This window comes from Bombus terrestris, chromosome 12 (assembly GCF_910591885.1).
Source record: "Bombus terrestris chromosome 12, iyBomTerr1.2, whole genome shotgun sequence".
NCBI lineage: Eukaryota > Metazoa > Arthropoda > Insecta > Hymenoptera > Apidae > Bombus > Bombus terrestris.
The window spans coordinates 6,627,770-6,642,603 of NC_063280.1; the positions used below are offsets into that span (position 1 = coordinate 6,627,770).

The 14,834-nt window shown below is 38.6% G+C and overlaps 2 protein-coding genes across 2 annotated transcripts; one reads left to right on the top strand and one right to left on the bottom strand.

The window, feature by feature from the left end:
* Positions 1 to 158: 158 nt before the first annotated feature.
* Positions 159 to 9,559, bottom strand: LOC100642382. Its single transcript, XM_048410983.1, has 5 exons — positions 9,194 to 9,559; positions 4,954 to 8,460; positions 4,762 to 4,896; positions 2,687 to 4,654; positions 159 to 2,328 (listed from the first exon to the last, which is right to left on the bottom strand). Exons 1-5 carry the CDS (start codon positions 9,557 to 9,559, stop codon positions 478 to 480), a joined length of 7,827 nt encoding a protein of 2,608 aa, XP_048266940.1. The 3' UTR covers positions 159 to 477.
* A 195-nt stretch (positions 9,560 to 9,754) lies between these two features.
* LOC100652324 lies at positions 9,755 to 11,875 on the top strand. Its single transcript, XM_020865773.2, has 3 exons — positions 9,755 to 10,524; positions 10,884 to 11,048; positions 11,135 to 11,875. The coding sequence occupies exons 1-3, from the start codon at positions 10,143 to 10,145 to the stop codon at positions 11,218 to 11,220; spliced, it is 633 nt and encodes a 210-aa protein (XP_020721432.2). The 5' UTR covers positions 9,755 to 10,142; the 3' UTR covers positions 11,221 to 11,875.
* Positions 11,876 to 14,834: the final 2,959 nt, after the last annotated feature.

The following is a 14,834-nucleotide window of genomic DNA, read 5'->3' on the forward strand; positions in this document are numbered from 1 at the left end:
CTACATCATTCTCTACATCACTATATCACATCTCAGACTGCATAAACTAGCAAGTATCTGTAGAAACAAACATGGTACATTAAATAGCATGGAATACGAAATTAAATCATACTAAATTTTTTACAATATCTTTCTATGGATATTTTATTAACCACAAATACCTATATCGAGACGTAGATCCAATAAAACATAAAATATCTGAAGTTTACAATTCATGTAATTTATTAAATCAAAATCAAAATCACGTCTGACAACAAAATACTCGTTTACTTACAAGAATTTAAAGACGTCTCATTAAAAAATCATTAGCCATAAAATAATGCCAACTACATTTAAATATCACATAATAAGACAACAGACCTTACAAAATGCTGGAGATTAAGGGCTAACCTGACTTCCTCTAAAATCCTTGACGAAGCAAATAAAATAAATTACCCAAATACAATAATTCAGAATTTTGTTACAATTATCAGTGCATTAGTCGTCTTCCGCGGTTTCAGTAGCTTCCGTTTCCGTAAACGTTTCATCTTCCGTGCCCTCCGTCTCTGCCTCGGTGTCAGGAGAGTTCTGCTTCACTTCCATTTCCTCCTCGGTGATGGGATGAATGTCTTCGACGGGTATTCCGCTATCGCCGGCGGCTGATCGTTCCTTTGCTATCTTGGGAAGCCGATGTTTGTAAGTTTTATAAACTTCGCTGGCCATGTCTGCGGTATGAGCACGAAATTCTTGACGAGTAGCGTCGCTAAGAAAACTACGCGCGGCGGCGCATTCCAGCGGTCTTAGCTGTGGAGCAGGTTCGCCAGTGAAATCTACTACTCTTGGATAATCGTCACAGGCTGCCAGTAGGTCGGTGATAGACATTTGCACGTGGCGCGTTGGCTCGAATGAATCAACTACCCGTGCCTCGCACTGTTCCGCCATATGTTGGATCAGTCTAGGTTCGAACACAGGTGTAGATTTCTCCAAAGGAGCGGCCTGGCCGAGATTCAGATGCCAGGTGGTACTAACGAGCGTGCTGGTCATGTTATCCTTCTCCAACACTGGCTCTACCGAAGGCAATTCAGGATTCTCCAGTTCGTGGCCTCTGCTCATGCCCATTTCAAGATTCTTGCGATACGTGAGATAAGAAACCCCATCTGGGGCCGTGTGAGCGCCTGGAATAGGCATACCAGGATCAGTGACTTTCCCTGGAGCAGTTCTAATAGGATCCAAGAAGACCTTCCTCTTCGCTTCACGTTTCTTTCCTTCAACAAAGTTAAAGTCCTCCTGTTCAAACGTGAACATGATAGGAGTCAAGCGGAAATCGAGTCTCTGATTAGTGTTAAGCATCTTGATCACCGCGTAGACCAGGGAGTTCATGTTCTTACAACGAAGGACGTAGATCGCTCCATGGTCCTTGTTGAATAGGGGTGGTCCGACCCAACAGGGATCAGCGACATAGTATCCATCCTTCGCCGCGAGGGCTGCTAACGTGATTTTGTTGCACTCAATGAGAACGTTTGGTGACTCTTCGAAAGCTTTCATCAATGCAGTCGCGAGAGTCATCCTATTTCGAGCACCGTATAAAATTCCACAAATACCATCTCTGAAGTCAATAGTCCACAAGTGGGGAAAGATCTTGAAAGAGGTTTGTAAATTGAACCTGTTGAAATGCTTGGCACATTTTTGGATGGAGCTTCTTAAGCTTTCCGTATAATAAGAATCTCCGCAGATCACGGCTGAATCCAAAATGGCCGGACCCCATCTCGATGGATGACTGAGATACTGCATGGCCAAAACAGCCACGCATATGGCTGCCTGATTCTTTCCAGCCCGATCACCGAATCTGGAATCGTAAGAGCCAATGGTTCCCCAAACCGAATAGATAAGATTAGACACTTCGACAGCGTAATTGTTCCAGAATTGCTTGACATTTTCCTTTTCCGGTTCTTCCACTTGTTTTTTCTTCTTCGTACTTGATTTTACGATGTCCGGAGCGTGTCTGAAGTTCCAATGATAATCCAGGTACAACCACATAGGATCTTCCTTGAACGTTTTGAACGATGGCACGTTTACCGAGTCCACGTGCAGACGATGAATAAAGAAGCCTGTGGTGTCTTCGAACTGATTAAAGCACATGTTTCTCACCATTTGACAAATACTGGGAAAGATACACAGACAAGCTTTACCACCGTTTGAGACTTTCTTCCCTTTTTCATTGCACTGGTAAGGATCTAAGTAGTAATACGCGTTCGTGGCTCTCGAATACCAGAAACCGTAACAGCAGTTGGTGAAATGCAGAATTCCACTTGCGTACGTCTTAAAATATTTTCGCAAGTGCTTTCTAACCTGTGATGGATGGGAATAAAAGCGATTTTCATTGTGTGATTTAATTAACGCGTTAGATTAGTACGTACATTGGTTAACAAAAAAAGTATTTGAACACTTGTCATAGGAAACTTATATAAATTATATAATAAATTGTTATATAAATTATTTTGAAATTCCATCATACAATTCGAATACGCATAATGTAACTATTCATAAAAAGTTTTTATAAATTCGAATACTTTCGTAAACCACTATATGAAATGTTTTTTCAACATTGAATATTTAAAAAATGGGATAGAATTGGAGGATAATCTTGGGAAAACGACATCTCATACGCGCTAATCTAACGTAATAAATAAAACGTAAATTTGCTAACCTGGACATAAAAGTCGGTTCTCAAAGTTCGAGGATTTAGCGTAAGCGTTACCAAAGGAGATGCACAGTCGCGAAAATCGAAGATTCTATTCATCACAGTAACATTACGCAAAATGTGTTCCGTATGAAACTTAGGTTCCGAAAATTCTCTATAAACTGATTCAGCAACCTCGATCACTTTATCTATCATTCCTGGCATGGGACTCTGAATGATATCTCTCTTCACCATCACCGCTAAAGCAGCGACATAGTAACATCTTTTAACTCTCGGTTCGGTCACAGTATCTCTATTGTTCAGGGCAACCGTTCCCTGTATAAAGATCGGTTTATTTGATTCTGGCACGGTAGGCCTGAATATTGCCTCGAGATCGTAAGGTTTAGCTGGCATTCTATGAATTTCCGCCAGCGAGCAGGTTGGTATCACTGGCTCATGAAGACCTTTTGTATCGTTACAGTCAGGATCAACTTTTTGGGCATAAGAAACCGTAATTACCCTCATCATAAAAACCGTCTCCTCGGGTTGATCGATTTCCTGAACGATCAACTTCAAAAATTCCTTCATATCTATAGAAGTAACGATCCTTAATTTTTTCGTTCTTCTAATTGTCCACCAAGCAAAATGATTTTCATCTTTCTTCAAAACACCCATATGAGAATCACCGCAAATTATAATCGCGCCCGTGTAGCTGAATGTGTCGAACACTTTCTGCAAGGACATCGAGAGATTCCAACCTTCGATACTGTACAGGGTTCCATAGTGCAGAGGCACGAACACCACTCGAAACACGTAATTAGCTATCTCAAACTCGGGTAATAAACCATCAGTCATTTCACTGACCGTAGAATCTTCCGCGGCCAACATGCTGTCGAAAGTATAGTCGGCGCTCGCCTCGAACAGTCCCTTTACCGTCCTAACAGACCAGGTAACTGGATCGTGAATCAACGACCAAGCCATGATGCAAAGATCCAAAGGAGTAGTGACTGCTGTGTGCGACTTGAACCTTTTGTCATAAACTTTCCTCCTGACCAACAGTTTAATCGCCTCGAACTCGTCCTCTACCTTCTCCGATTCCCTTACAGAAGACTTTTTAAAAGGTGCCAATCGTGGAGCGGTAATTTCATTTTCCAGAACGTCCACATCGAACATCGAGGCGTTGTAATGTTTAATAGGAGCGAAACCAGGAATCGTCATATCGTATACGAGACTAGTTTTCGATTCTTGTTTCACCCAGTCGGCCGACTCGATTAGAGATGCTTCTGATGCGTTAGTGGATACTTCCATTTCCGAGGGCTCTTCGATGCGAACTTCCTCGACTTGCTTCTCCACGCAATGAACCCGCTTCTTTCTTCGTTTCTTCTTCGCTTTCTTTGTCGTCTCCATGTGTGCTATATATATCGTGTATATTCGATAGGGTTTCTTAATATTTTCACCGACGTTAGCTTCGATCTTATCGATCATCGCGCTCATATTGCAAAATTCCATAAGACAGGAGTAACCTTCCTCTGAAACATTCCCCTTCTCGTCACAGGGATAAGGATCGTACAAATAATATCGTTTGTTGGCCGTCCAAAAGGCGTACGAGCAATTGGTAAACACGATGATTCCGGTCATATTTTTCTCGAAGAAATTGTCCAGCACGAATTCCAGCTCGTCGTCCTCGCAGTTTTTAGGATCCGCGTAAACAGCCTGCTTCGTGATCACGTTGTAAACCGTGTCGAGAATTTCGATATGATGAAACCATCGATATGGTTTATACCGTAGTTTCCCAGTTTGTTGATAGATCTTGTCTCCGAGAAATATGAGTTGATCTAGAATCTTCCCGGAGAAACGATCTGGATCCAGTTTGATCTTCACCAGAATACACAGCAGAGCGGTAAAAAAGCAGGATTTGAAGTGACAAATTTGGACTTCGTCGCGATTTTTGAAACATATGTTACCATGAAGTATTCGGATTCCATCTTGCGTTAGCTTAGAATGAAAAAAAGGTAATATTCATACAATAGTTTATAATAATTATTTCCTGTTCGATATTTAATTTAAACGAATCATTATGTCACTTAAAGAATGGAGCTTACTTTTAAACCACGCGAATCTTGCACAGACTTTTTCTTTTGATTACCCACTGTGCTCCTTTTAATCGTCGTCGTTTCAGACTCCGTTGGTTTAGTAAGTTCAGAAATTTTGGCCTCCGGAACTTTTGGTTCTGTCTGCTATCACGACGACGAAAACATCGTAAATAGATATATAACTTTCCAATCTATAATAACTATTCTAAAACGAACCTGATCCTTTGTTTTAAAGTCAGGGAAGAACAGTTCTAACAATAAATCCTCCGTATTGCAGAGAACCTTCTCCATCAAAGCGTCGCCTTCGTCAGCTTTGTTCAACAAACATTTACGTTTCTTCTTTTCAATACAAGTAATCGGTCTCTTTTCAGAAATCGGCGTTTTAATAATCGGTCCGAGTGGTATCAACGTTGGTCGTATACGAACTCCCACAGGTACTTCCGGTACAGGCTCTTGAACATATTCTTCAGCCCTCCTCTGTTCTTCCTCCAACCTCCGTAGATTTTCTAATCGGAGAGTCGTGGCAAGATCTTCATCTTGTATATACATGTCGTTAATAGCTCTCAGAGGCATCAGACAGATTGGCAAAATTCTAGAGTATAAATATTTTTTCGGAGACAGTTTAATCATTTTTGAAGGTTTCGCTTCCTCCAATACCCCTGACGGTACGATCATCGTCGACTTAGCCAAGATAATCATAGAAATTCCGCCCTTCCTTTTTACATCTAATCTGGAGTCTATGGAGAATCTCGATACTAAAGATGGAATGGATCTTTTGGCTCGTTTCGCTTCCAAAAGCTTCAATAATGTTTTACTAGATGGCATAACGTAAGGAGGAGGATGATTGTACTTTAACTTCTCTAAGGCTATCTGTTCGTGCACCTGGTCAATGGTTTCTTCGTTTTCGTCAAAGACCTTCATGTTGGACGTAAGTAGAATTAGGTTCAAACGATAGGGCGCGTCAGGTTGATCTTGTTCTTGAACCTCCAGCAGTGGATCGATTAAAGGCTTTTCCTCTTCCTCGTATAACTTTCTCACAGGTCTCCTACCTCTTTCCTCTTCCTCCTCCTCTTCCTCTTCTTCGCCCATAACCTCCACGTCTACGACGTCTGGTTCTTCCTCAACTTCCTCTGCCTCCTTTAATTCAGCCTGTAACTTTTCTAGATCGTCGTCCGTGATCGGTAGAAATCTCGTTTTGAATTGCTCGACCACGGCATCTTCTGGAACTATTATTTCCTCCTCAGTAGTATAAAGGCCAGGCTGTATCGAGTCCAGTCCGACGAAGTGAATTATAAAGGAAGGATCGTTGAATTCCAACACGCCGTAAAGAAGATCGGTTAATTCGTTCAAACTAGCTACTACTGCAAATGAAGCGGGATAGTCGCGAAGACGCCAACCCTCTGTGTCGCTTCCGTATGGATTGAACATGAAGAAGTTTGAGCCCTCTTTCCAAATACCGTACATCAGTTTCTTGTTCTCCAGGATTAATTCTGGATATCGGTTGAAGTAACATTCGAGAGCCTCTGCAAGATTTGCCAAAGGACTCGCTTCACCTTGAATAATTTTCATCTTCGTCTTAAAGAACACGTCATTCTCTCCCATCTTCATTCTGTGGGGTAACATCGTCATATCCAAGTGACTTGGTTTAGGTAACAATTTTTCTTCAACTTCGCCTTCTCTCTCTTCTTCCTCTTCCTCTTCTTCCGCTTCTTCTTCAACTATTTCTTCGGGATCTCTTGTCTTAGGACGTCCCTTTCTAATCCAATCTATAATATCGTCGAAAATTCTGTTACTGACGTCGACCAGTTGATCGATATCTATGTTTCGCCACTTAGTGGGATTCTTCAATCTTCTATAAGCCAAAACCGCGAGAGCTGCTATCAGTCCTTGTTTTCCCCTCGACCATTCATCAAAATTTTCATCCAAACAGTTCTTCGATCCCTGAAGGACCAAACGATTAGGATTTATCACTTTGTAACCCTTGACTAACTTCACGACTGGTTCTTCAACAGGTTCTTTCTCTTCGATGATTTCAGGACCTTCTTCCTCCTCTTCTTCTTCTGTAATGTCGCCAGCTTCCGCCCGCAATCTCTTCATATCTTCTTCTTCTTCTTCTTCCTCTTCTCCCCAAAGCTCTTCCTCTGGCTCCTTCTTCTCCTCAGGTGGCACGATTACGTAAGTCGTAGGCTCGTCATCCGTCATCATGTAATTTCCCGCGTCTGTTAGCAGATCTGGAACCTGAACCTCCACGTCTCTCATTTTATCCACATCCGGTCGTATTCTCGGTTTCATATCGACCACTTCGTTCAATTTTAACGCGTCGTCCTTGACCGTCGGTAATGGCGATAATGCCTGCGGCCTGCGGTTCGTACCTTTCTCTCGATAGATCACCTTCTCCAAGGGACCGCCAGGTGTGGTTCCAGTCTTCACGTACAGGACTCGGACCCCGTGGATCACAAAAGGATCTCTATCCCTACTACCCGTGTTCTCCATAATGGTCTCCACCACTTGATTGATCGAGCTGTTCATCGTCACACAGGCAGCTTCCCCAGGATTCGCTGAACCATCTATCTCAGCCGAACTACTTCGGAATCCTTCTTCGTCACAGGCAAAGGGATCCATGAAATAGTACGTGTCGTCGTGTCTCCAAATTGCATAGAAGAAATTCTTTATCTCTAGCAGACCGGTCACTTGAGTCTGAAAGAACTCGCGTATACCATCGTCAATCCCGAGTTTACCTTTTTTCTGTCCGTGACCTGGGACAACGTTCGTTCGAATCTTCACTTTCGCGGAGTATGCTCCGAGAATAATGTCACCCATGATATCGTCCAAACGAAGCTCGAACTCTTTATCATCCAAATCTTTATCGAGAACGCGTACCAGATCGACGAAGTATATATTGGATTGGTTAAAAATCAGATCGATCAGAGCACTGGTCCACTTATTGGCGTTCACCAGTCGCGAATAGACCAGAGCTGCCAGAGCTATAATCAGGAATGTTCGACTACGAAGTGGAGCTGGAATTACTGGGTGTGTAACGTGATAAGAGCCTTGGACCACAGCTCGATACTTCTCCTGCATTTTATAACCACTCGGTCGTCTTTGTGCTCTGTGATTGGCCCTTTCCTGCTTCTCAGCATCCACTGGTTGAGTGTAATGATCCACGCCACTAATCGCTATCGCGTAGAGAACGAAAGGCTCGTTCTTCACGTTGCTCTTCTCGAGGATAATAAAAAGAAGTCCTATTAGATCTTTGACCAAAAACAGCTTAGCTATTCCACTAACTCCATCGTCTGCTGGTTCGCAATTCTCTTTCCTTGGCTGACCATCGAACAGATTATAATACTTCGAGTCTTTCCAAATCGCCACGTTCAATACTGATGATGCCAAAATACCAGCGTTGTAGCGTTTGAAGAATAAATCCAAGGCTTTGACCAGATGCAATTCCGTCACCTCTGTGGAGCGAAATTTGCCAGCATATGCAGCCTCCTCGATGCTGACGTTAACGGTCAACTTGCCTTGTACGCATAGAGTCCTCTTTAAATCGAGGATCGACAGCATTCGTCGATCGTCCGTGTTTATGTCTTTATATGATTCACAATAAAACGTATCTCCATCTTCGATAATCTGATCGATAACCGCCTCGTTCCAACAACGGGATTTATAAACTGTTGTTGTCGCAAACGCCGCGATCGCTGTTGCTCCACCCTATCATCGGAATAATAGGTAGCAGCGATAAGTTGCGACAGAAAGTCTCTTGCACCGATTAAGATTGCATCTTTGCAGGTATGTTAAGTAGATAAAATTGCATAAACCCAGTGATTTCGTTGAATTTGATCAAAAGAAAGCTCTTTCAAGTGGTAACCATTAAATGAATAGATAAAATTTGTGATAATTTGTTTTAAGTTGTGCAAGTTTAATATTATAACTGCGCAGTACGTAATACTTTGGTCATGAAATGTTTAATGATGGTAGAGCCTAATAGTTAAAATGATTATCTTAAATTACAGATATTATTTAATATTTATAAAATTATTTTAATTACAGATATACTATTAGATGAACATGACAAGACAATTTTTAGTTGATTTCTTGACTTTGATATCATTTAATGGCAAGCTTCCTGAAAATAGCTGACAAATGTATGAAATTTTCTACAAAATCAAACGAGTAATGGTTTCTTTTTAATGTTTGACGAAAAGACATGTTTCATTCTCTGATCAAATAAATGGATAATTTTGGTTACTTGGAATTGATTATCGAATTTTTAAATTGCTTGTCATGCTCTTCTTCTATAGTCTTCATATGCTACCAATATTTTGTCAAAAGAGTTTATAGATCTGCAAAGACAATCCGTTCAATGAAAGTAATTTCGGTGAATTTTCAAATTCCTCAATTGTGATACAGCTAAGTTTACGATGGTCCCCAAAATTTTATTTACCTGATGACCCCTGGACAATGGTGAAAACTTTGGCATGTTAATATGAGTCATCCCCTCACGAACGCCATATCTAACGCAGGTTGGAAGCTCTGGCCTGATCGCGGTCAGGGAATACGTATCATTTGGCAAATCGAGATGCAAATTTAGGTCTTTGTGCTGCTCTTCGAGATCTTCGTCGAGCTCGTCGCTACTCGGTGCATTGTCATCAGCGGCTCGAACAACATCTGTAACTCGACCGATAGCATTCACAGTTTCCGAAGAAACAATCTCGTCGCATTCTGCGAGTTGCTTCAGTTTGTGTTTTTGTATTTGCTTCTTTCGGTTTACGTCAAGCCCTGATTTTGATTTCAAATCTTTTTGAACCATTGCGCTTAATTACTAAGTTACTGGCTTATACAATGGAATTTGAACGATTCTAAGACAGTAGGAATCATGAAAGAAAGGTTGTAGCATTTTAAGTTCACACTTGATTTAGCATATAATCTACATTTTCTTAAAAAAATTATATTAAATAATTATTTCTAATAGGAGGTGATAATATTTTAACATTTTCAGGTACTTTCTACGTTACTTAAAATTTTGCCATGCTTGGTAAATTATCTGTCAAAAATTATACAAAATATAGTATGAAGTTTACTACGTACGGAGATTGCATGCAATGTTACATCTATCTCAAGCGAAAAACAAGCGAGAAAGTTTAACGTGGTTCTTCTAATAAATTCATAGATCTGACAAAATGCATTCACGTAAAATCCACACCAAAGGAACCTCTTAAAAATTCAACATGGATTTACCGTAGCCAGTTAATCATGATTATCAAAAATCAATCAGAATATTCCCATACAAAGATGTAAATAAGTTCATCCACCTATCGACCCACTTCTCAATACAACACACATTGAACTCTTGAAAAGATTGGTATTGTTATAAACTTGCCTTTATATAAAATATGGATCTTCGTCGTAAAGCCGATTGTCAAAAATACAGAAAATGGAAAGAGGAACGAGCAAAAGAATCAAAGGAAACGAAGAAAGAAATCAAAAAACGAAGACGCAGGAAACTAGTAACCGATTGTATCAATGAAGGCGAGATAGAAGAAGTTATGCCTAAAACCGTGATGAAAGTGAAATATCGAAAATGCAGAAAAAGGAAGAAGAGAAAGAAGTCAAAGAAATATATTACAAAACTCGTTAAACGAGTTTCGTTCGCAGAGCTAGTGTTAGGATGTATAAAACCCTCGATAGAAGAGAGGGAATGCCTTCTTAATCCACGTCATATTGGTTGCCTAGGACTTAGTGTATCTAAAGTGGATATTACATCGGAAAGCCCAGGTAAGATGAAAGTAACGATCTTTTGAATGTAAACATCGCTGATTAAATTAAGTTACAAAAGCAATTTCATAAATAGAGTTGAATTCTTCTTTTAAACGACATGCACTGTTTTCTAATTTTTAACACATTAGTTTCTATCAAACATATTTTGCACATTTGTTCAACTGCTAGCTGTGCTAATGCAAATCATTTTTGCAATGAACTTACTTTATTAATACTTTATACCACCTTTTACATTTTACATAAGACTATTTACATTTAATCGTTCCTTTGCAAGCTAGCGCAATTACGTCAATAATATTAATTAAAGGAACAGAAATCATTCCATTTCTCATTCATATTACGCATTTCTGTGGTAGCAACAAGGCAGACTTACATGAGCCAACGGAAAAGCCGTAGAAGAAAAAGAATCTGTGCAAAACTCTGTACGAGAAGGTCGTCTCGTAAAGGCATAGAAGAATCGGAATCAAAAGACAGCAAATGCGACAGCATTTGTTCCTTCGATAATCGCATATGTCTTGCAGGTATCGTCGATATCATTAAAAAGAATAATATTAACGTCACACTAAAAATTAATATTTATTTGCGAAAAATGTATTATGCCGATTAGATGTAAAGTTAACAGCAAAGGATAAAGAGGAGATGAAAAAGTATCAACGCGAAGCTCATCAATCCAGTACTAAAACAGAGAATTAATTTCCTTCTCCCAATTGCAGCCATAAAAACATAACAAATGAGGAAAAAATAAAACATTCAAGGCACAAAGGTGGTAAATTAGAAAAAAATTGACAAATCATAGAAACTAATTAAGCGGATTGAAAAAGTGTTTATCAGAATACATTAGCAAAAACAAATAACAAGATGAATGTAATGTTCAAAAATACAATTTGATAATAGTCGTTCTTTACACACCTTATATACGCGTAACGAGACAACCCTAGTTGATGATCCGAAAGTATTTCACACACCGTATACGTAAAGGGAAAACGAGTTTCCACTAGCTTCTGCTGAGCAGAAGATCCTTCCGTGAACCGTTTAATTCGACTGTACGATAAAAGGTACGAACGACCGAGTAATTAGGCGATTTGCACGACTTGTTCGCGACAAAAGAATGTTGCTTATAATCAACATCAATAGTCGATAATTATCGACTATTAGTAATAAGCGGACAAGGCTGATACATTCTAACAAAACTGAAAGCAGTTTCAAAACTACAGAAACATGTCTGCTACTACTGCTTCGATCAATAATGAGATTGCAAGATAGAAATTTATTGTTAACAGAACAAACCTTGAAATATGTAATGGAGAAATAGTTCTAAAATAGAGATCTAGTATCGAAAAAAACATAAATAGAGTTTTCCTTCCTAAAAAGTTTGTAAATAAAGAAACCAATTTATTATCTTCAATTAGAAGTTAGAGATATTGTATTTAACAAGAAAGAAGATTTAAAATTGAAATCTTTATCTCTCTTTATTCTTTATCTCTCTAAGCATTGAATGGGATTATACTTTGACTTATTATCTTTATATATATATTTATCCACGCAGCGTATGCGCTACACATGTGGCCAAATTCATGAAAAATATTGGCAAATCGTAAACCGGTTGAGGATTAGCACAGTATAGATACATGAGAAATTTCTAATTAATCGGCGTATAAAACGGCGTGGTTATTTATGCCACTATCAAAATTAAATTGTTAACTGGCTTGGAAACAAGTTTGTTGCAGCGAATTACCCTAAGTCAAATGATAGACAATATGTGTCTTTACATAAACCATCTTATCTGTTAGTAAAAGCAACCAAGAGTAGTTATCACTCGATGATTTCAAACCGGTTCGAAAAAGTCTGCGATAAATTGAACTGTCTTTGTCAGTGTGCGAACGTTTGTCGACAAAGACGCCCGGGACGGTACTAAATCTAAATATTTAAAAATTTCCGAAATTCGATGGTGATCGGACTTAGTGTCATCACAGGAACGAGATTAGACACATGAAAATGGTCTACTACACCAGGATACCGAGGTCAATTTGTAAGTAAGAAAATTATAACGTTTTATACGATTGAATTCCTGCAGTAAAAATGAAATAATTATTGCAATGTGACGTTATTGACGTTACGCTGATATCTTTTATTAAAATTAATAAGTAAACTATAGTTACCGCAGAACATTAGCAAGCGTATAGATTTATATCTCCCTTATTATATGATAACACACGTATCTTGAAAGGCACTTATTTATATATTCAGTGCTCTAATTATTTATGATAATTCCGAATATAATTACCACGAAGCTAGAAACATATTACCTTCAATCGTCGCTGAATAACAATGTATTCAATTTGAACAAGCATAAAGTCCAATGAAAAAATATCACATGACTTCGTTTTTATAGAGATGGTATAGATTTACTACTTCCACAGAAATTTTATAAATAGAGCTGCTTTCTTTTCTTATATGATTTAACGTTATCTTCCTATCATCGGATCGAGACAAATACCAGACGCGTCGTGACATAATTGGGTTCGTAGAGTTCCTTTGGAATCCTGTAACAAGAAAAGAGCTTCTTCTTCCTACAGGTTCTCAACCTCTTTCGCAGGTGCCGCACAATCGTGACACATTTTGGATGACCATGATTCATTGCTATTTATTTCGATTTATCGCTATCGCTCAATCTTCTATTAACGCGTCGTTCGTGATTTCTCAAATTACTTTTCATAGATTTTGACAATTACTTGAGGAAGAACACGATAAGTTACGGTGTCTATCGTTTTACAAACAGTTCAAAAATTCGGTATGTTATCGCTTAGACGTAAATGTAAAGAGTTATGTTGCTATTCATCCGTCATTTTAACAAATTTACGAGTTCTAGCGTCAACCGAACGTGAACGAAACAGTAGTTATGCTAAACGCGATTTACGCGTACCGCGAATTCACGAGTAACAATTTATTAAAATCACATTGTTAAGCAACTTCCGTGTAGACATAACAGTCTTACGAGTAAACGTTGCGCATTACGCCCGAAAGCGATCGCGTTTCTTTTGCAACGTTCCACCTTACACTTCCATGTAAGTATATACCATGGTCTTGCCTCGAAAGAATATAACACCATAACGAACACACAGGCAAATATCGTAAACCCTTCCGTATATCTCGTGGTACGACATACTTTCGTTTGTGCGCATTAAATTCCATGGTGTATCACGTTGAATCTCGGATCCGTTAAAAGTGACCATTAAGCTTCGAAAGATCAAGAAGATATACAATACCCGCGTCGATATTGAAAAAATATAATCAGGAAATGTAATAACGTAAATAACGTAATAGGGACTAATAATTAATAGGTTCATTAGCGTAAATAACGAACGTGAAAAACTAACTTATACAAAAACAGTGCAAACAAACAGTGTGATTTATCTATATATCTTATAATACGTAATGTTTTCACGCCACGATTAATGGTAAATCGGTGTAGCAAGAATGAAAAAAATGTCTCAGTATATAACTTCTGATATTAATCGGTTTGATGGAACGAAATTTTCCTTCAGGGAACGAGTTGTTGCAATTCGATGATTATAGAATATTAGAGATGTAGAGATTAATTATTGAGATATAACAAAGATAAAGAGTAAATAGTATAGTCGATAGCATAATGTAACATACACATGTATATAAATCACTGACAACTGTTCAGGCTTGCGTACAAAAGTTATTGTAAATAATATTGAAATTACTAGAAAGTGTAGGATCCTTCATGCTTTAACGTGAAAATATTCTTGACGTCAACGATTAGAATTATTATGAAACGCCAAACTTGCGAAAATAATCAATAAAGATATGTCACGAAAAACAATGGATCGATTAACAATTTGGACGTACATAAGTGTGATACACATTCAATACACAATACAACAATACAATAATATTCTGAAAAGAAAATGATCAAAAATTTGTTATCTCGATATTTGTTGATATAAACCACGCGTACGATGAAACAAACACGCACTTGTTCACAGAGTTCCATATAGATTGTTAAACGCGATACAATAGTGCGCTTTCTTTATAGCGAAATTGGTCGTTCTCATGCAATAAAAAATAATCGTATATAAATTTCTTGTAAATCAAGTGAAGTGTGTACATTTTTACAGCGTTCTGTCACTAAATTCCTATGAACAATCTCGTTTCATCGATTATTTTAGCTCAGTTCCATTCTCTTATGAAACAAATTTGCATACTCAAGAATTTCCATAAAACATACTTGCATGCTAAAGTTATATAATTTATATCTGACTACATTGAAGAAGGGAATA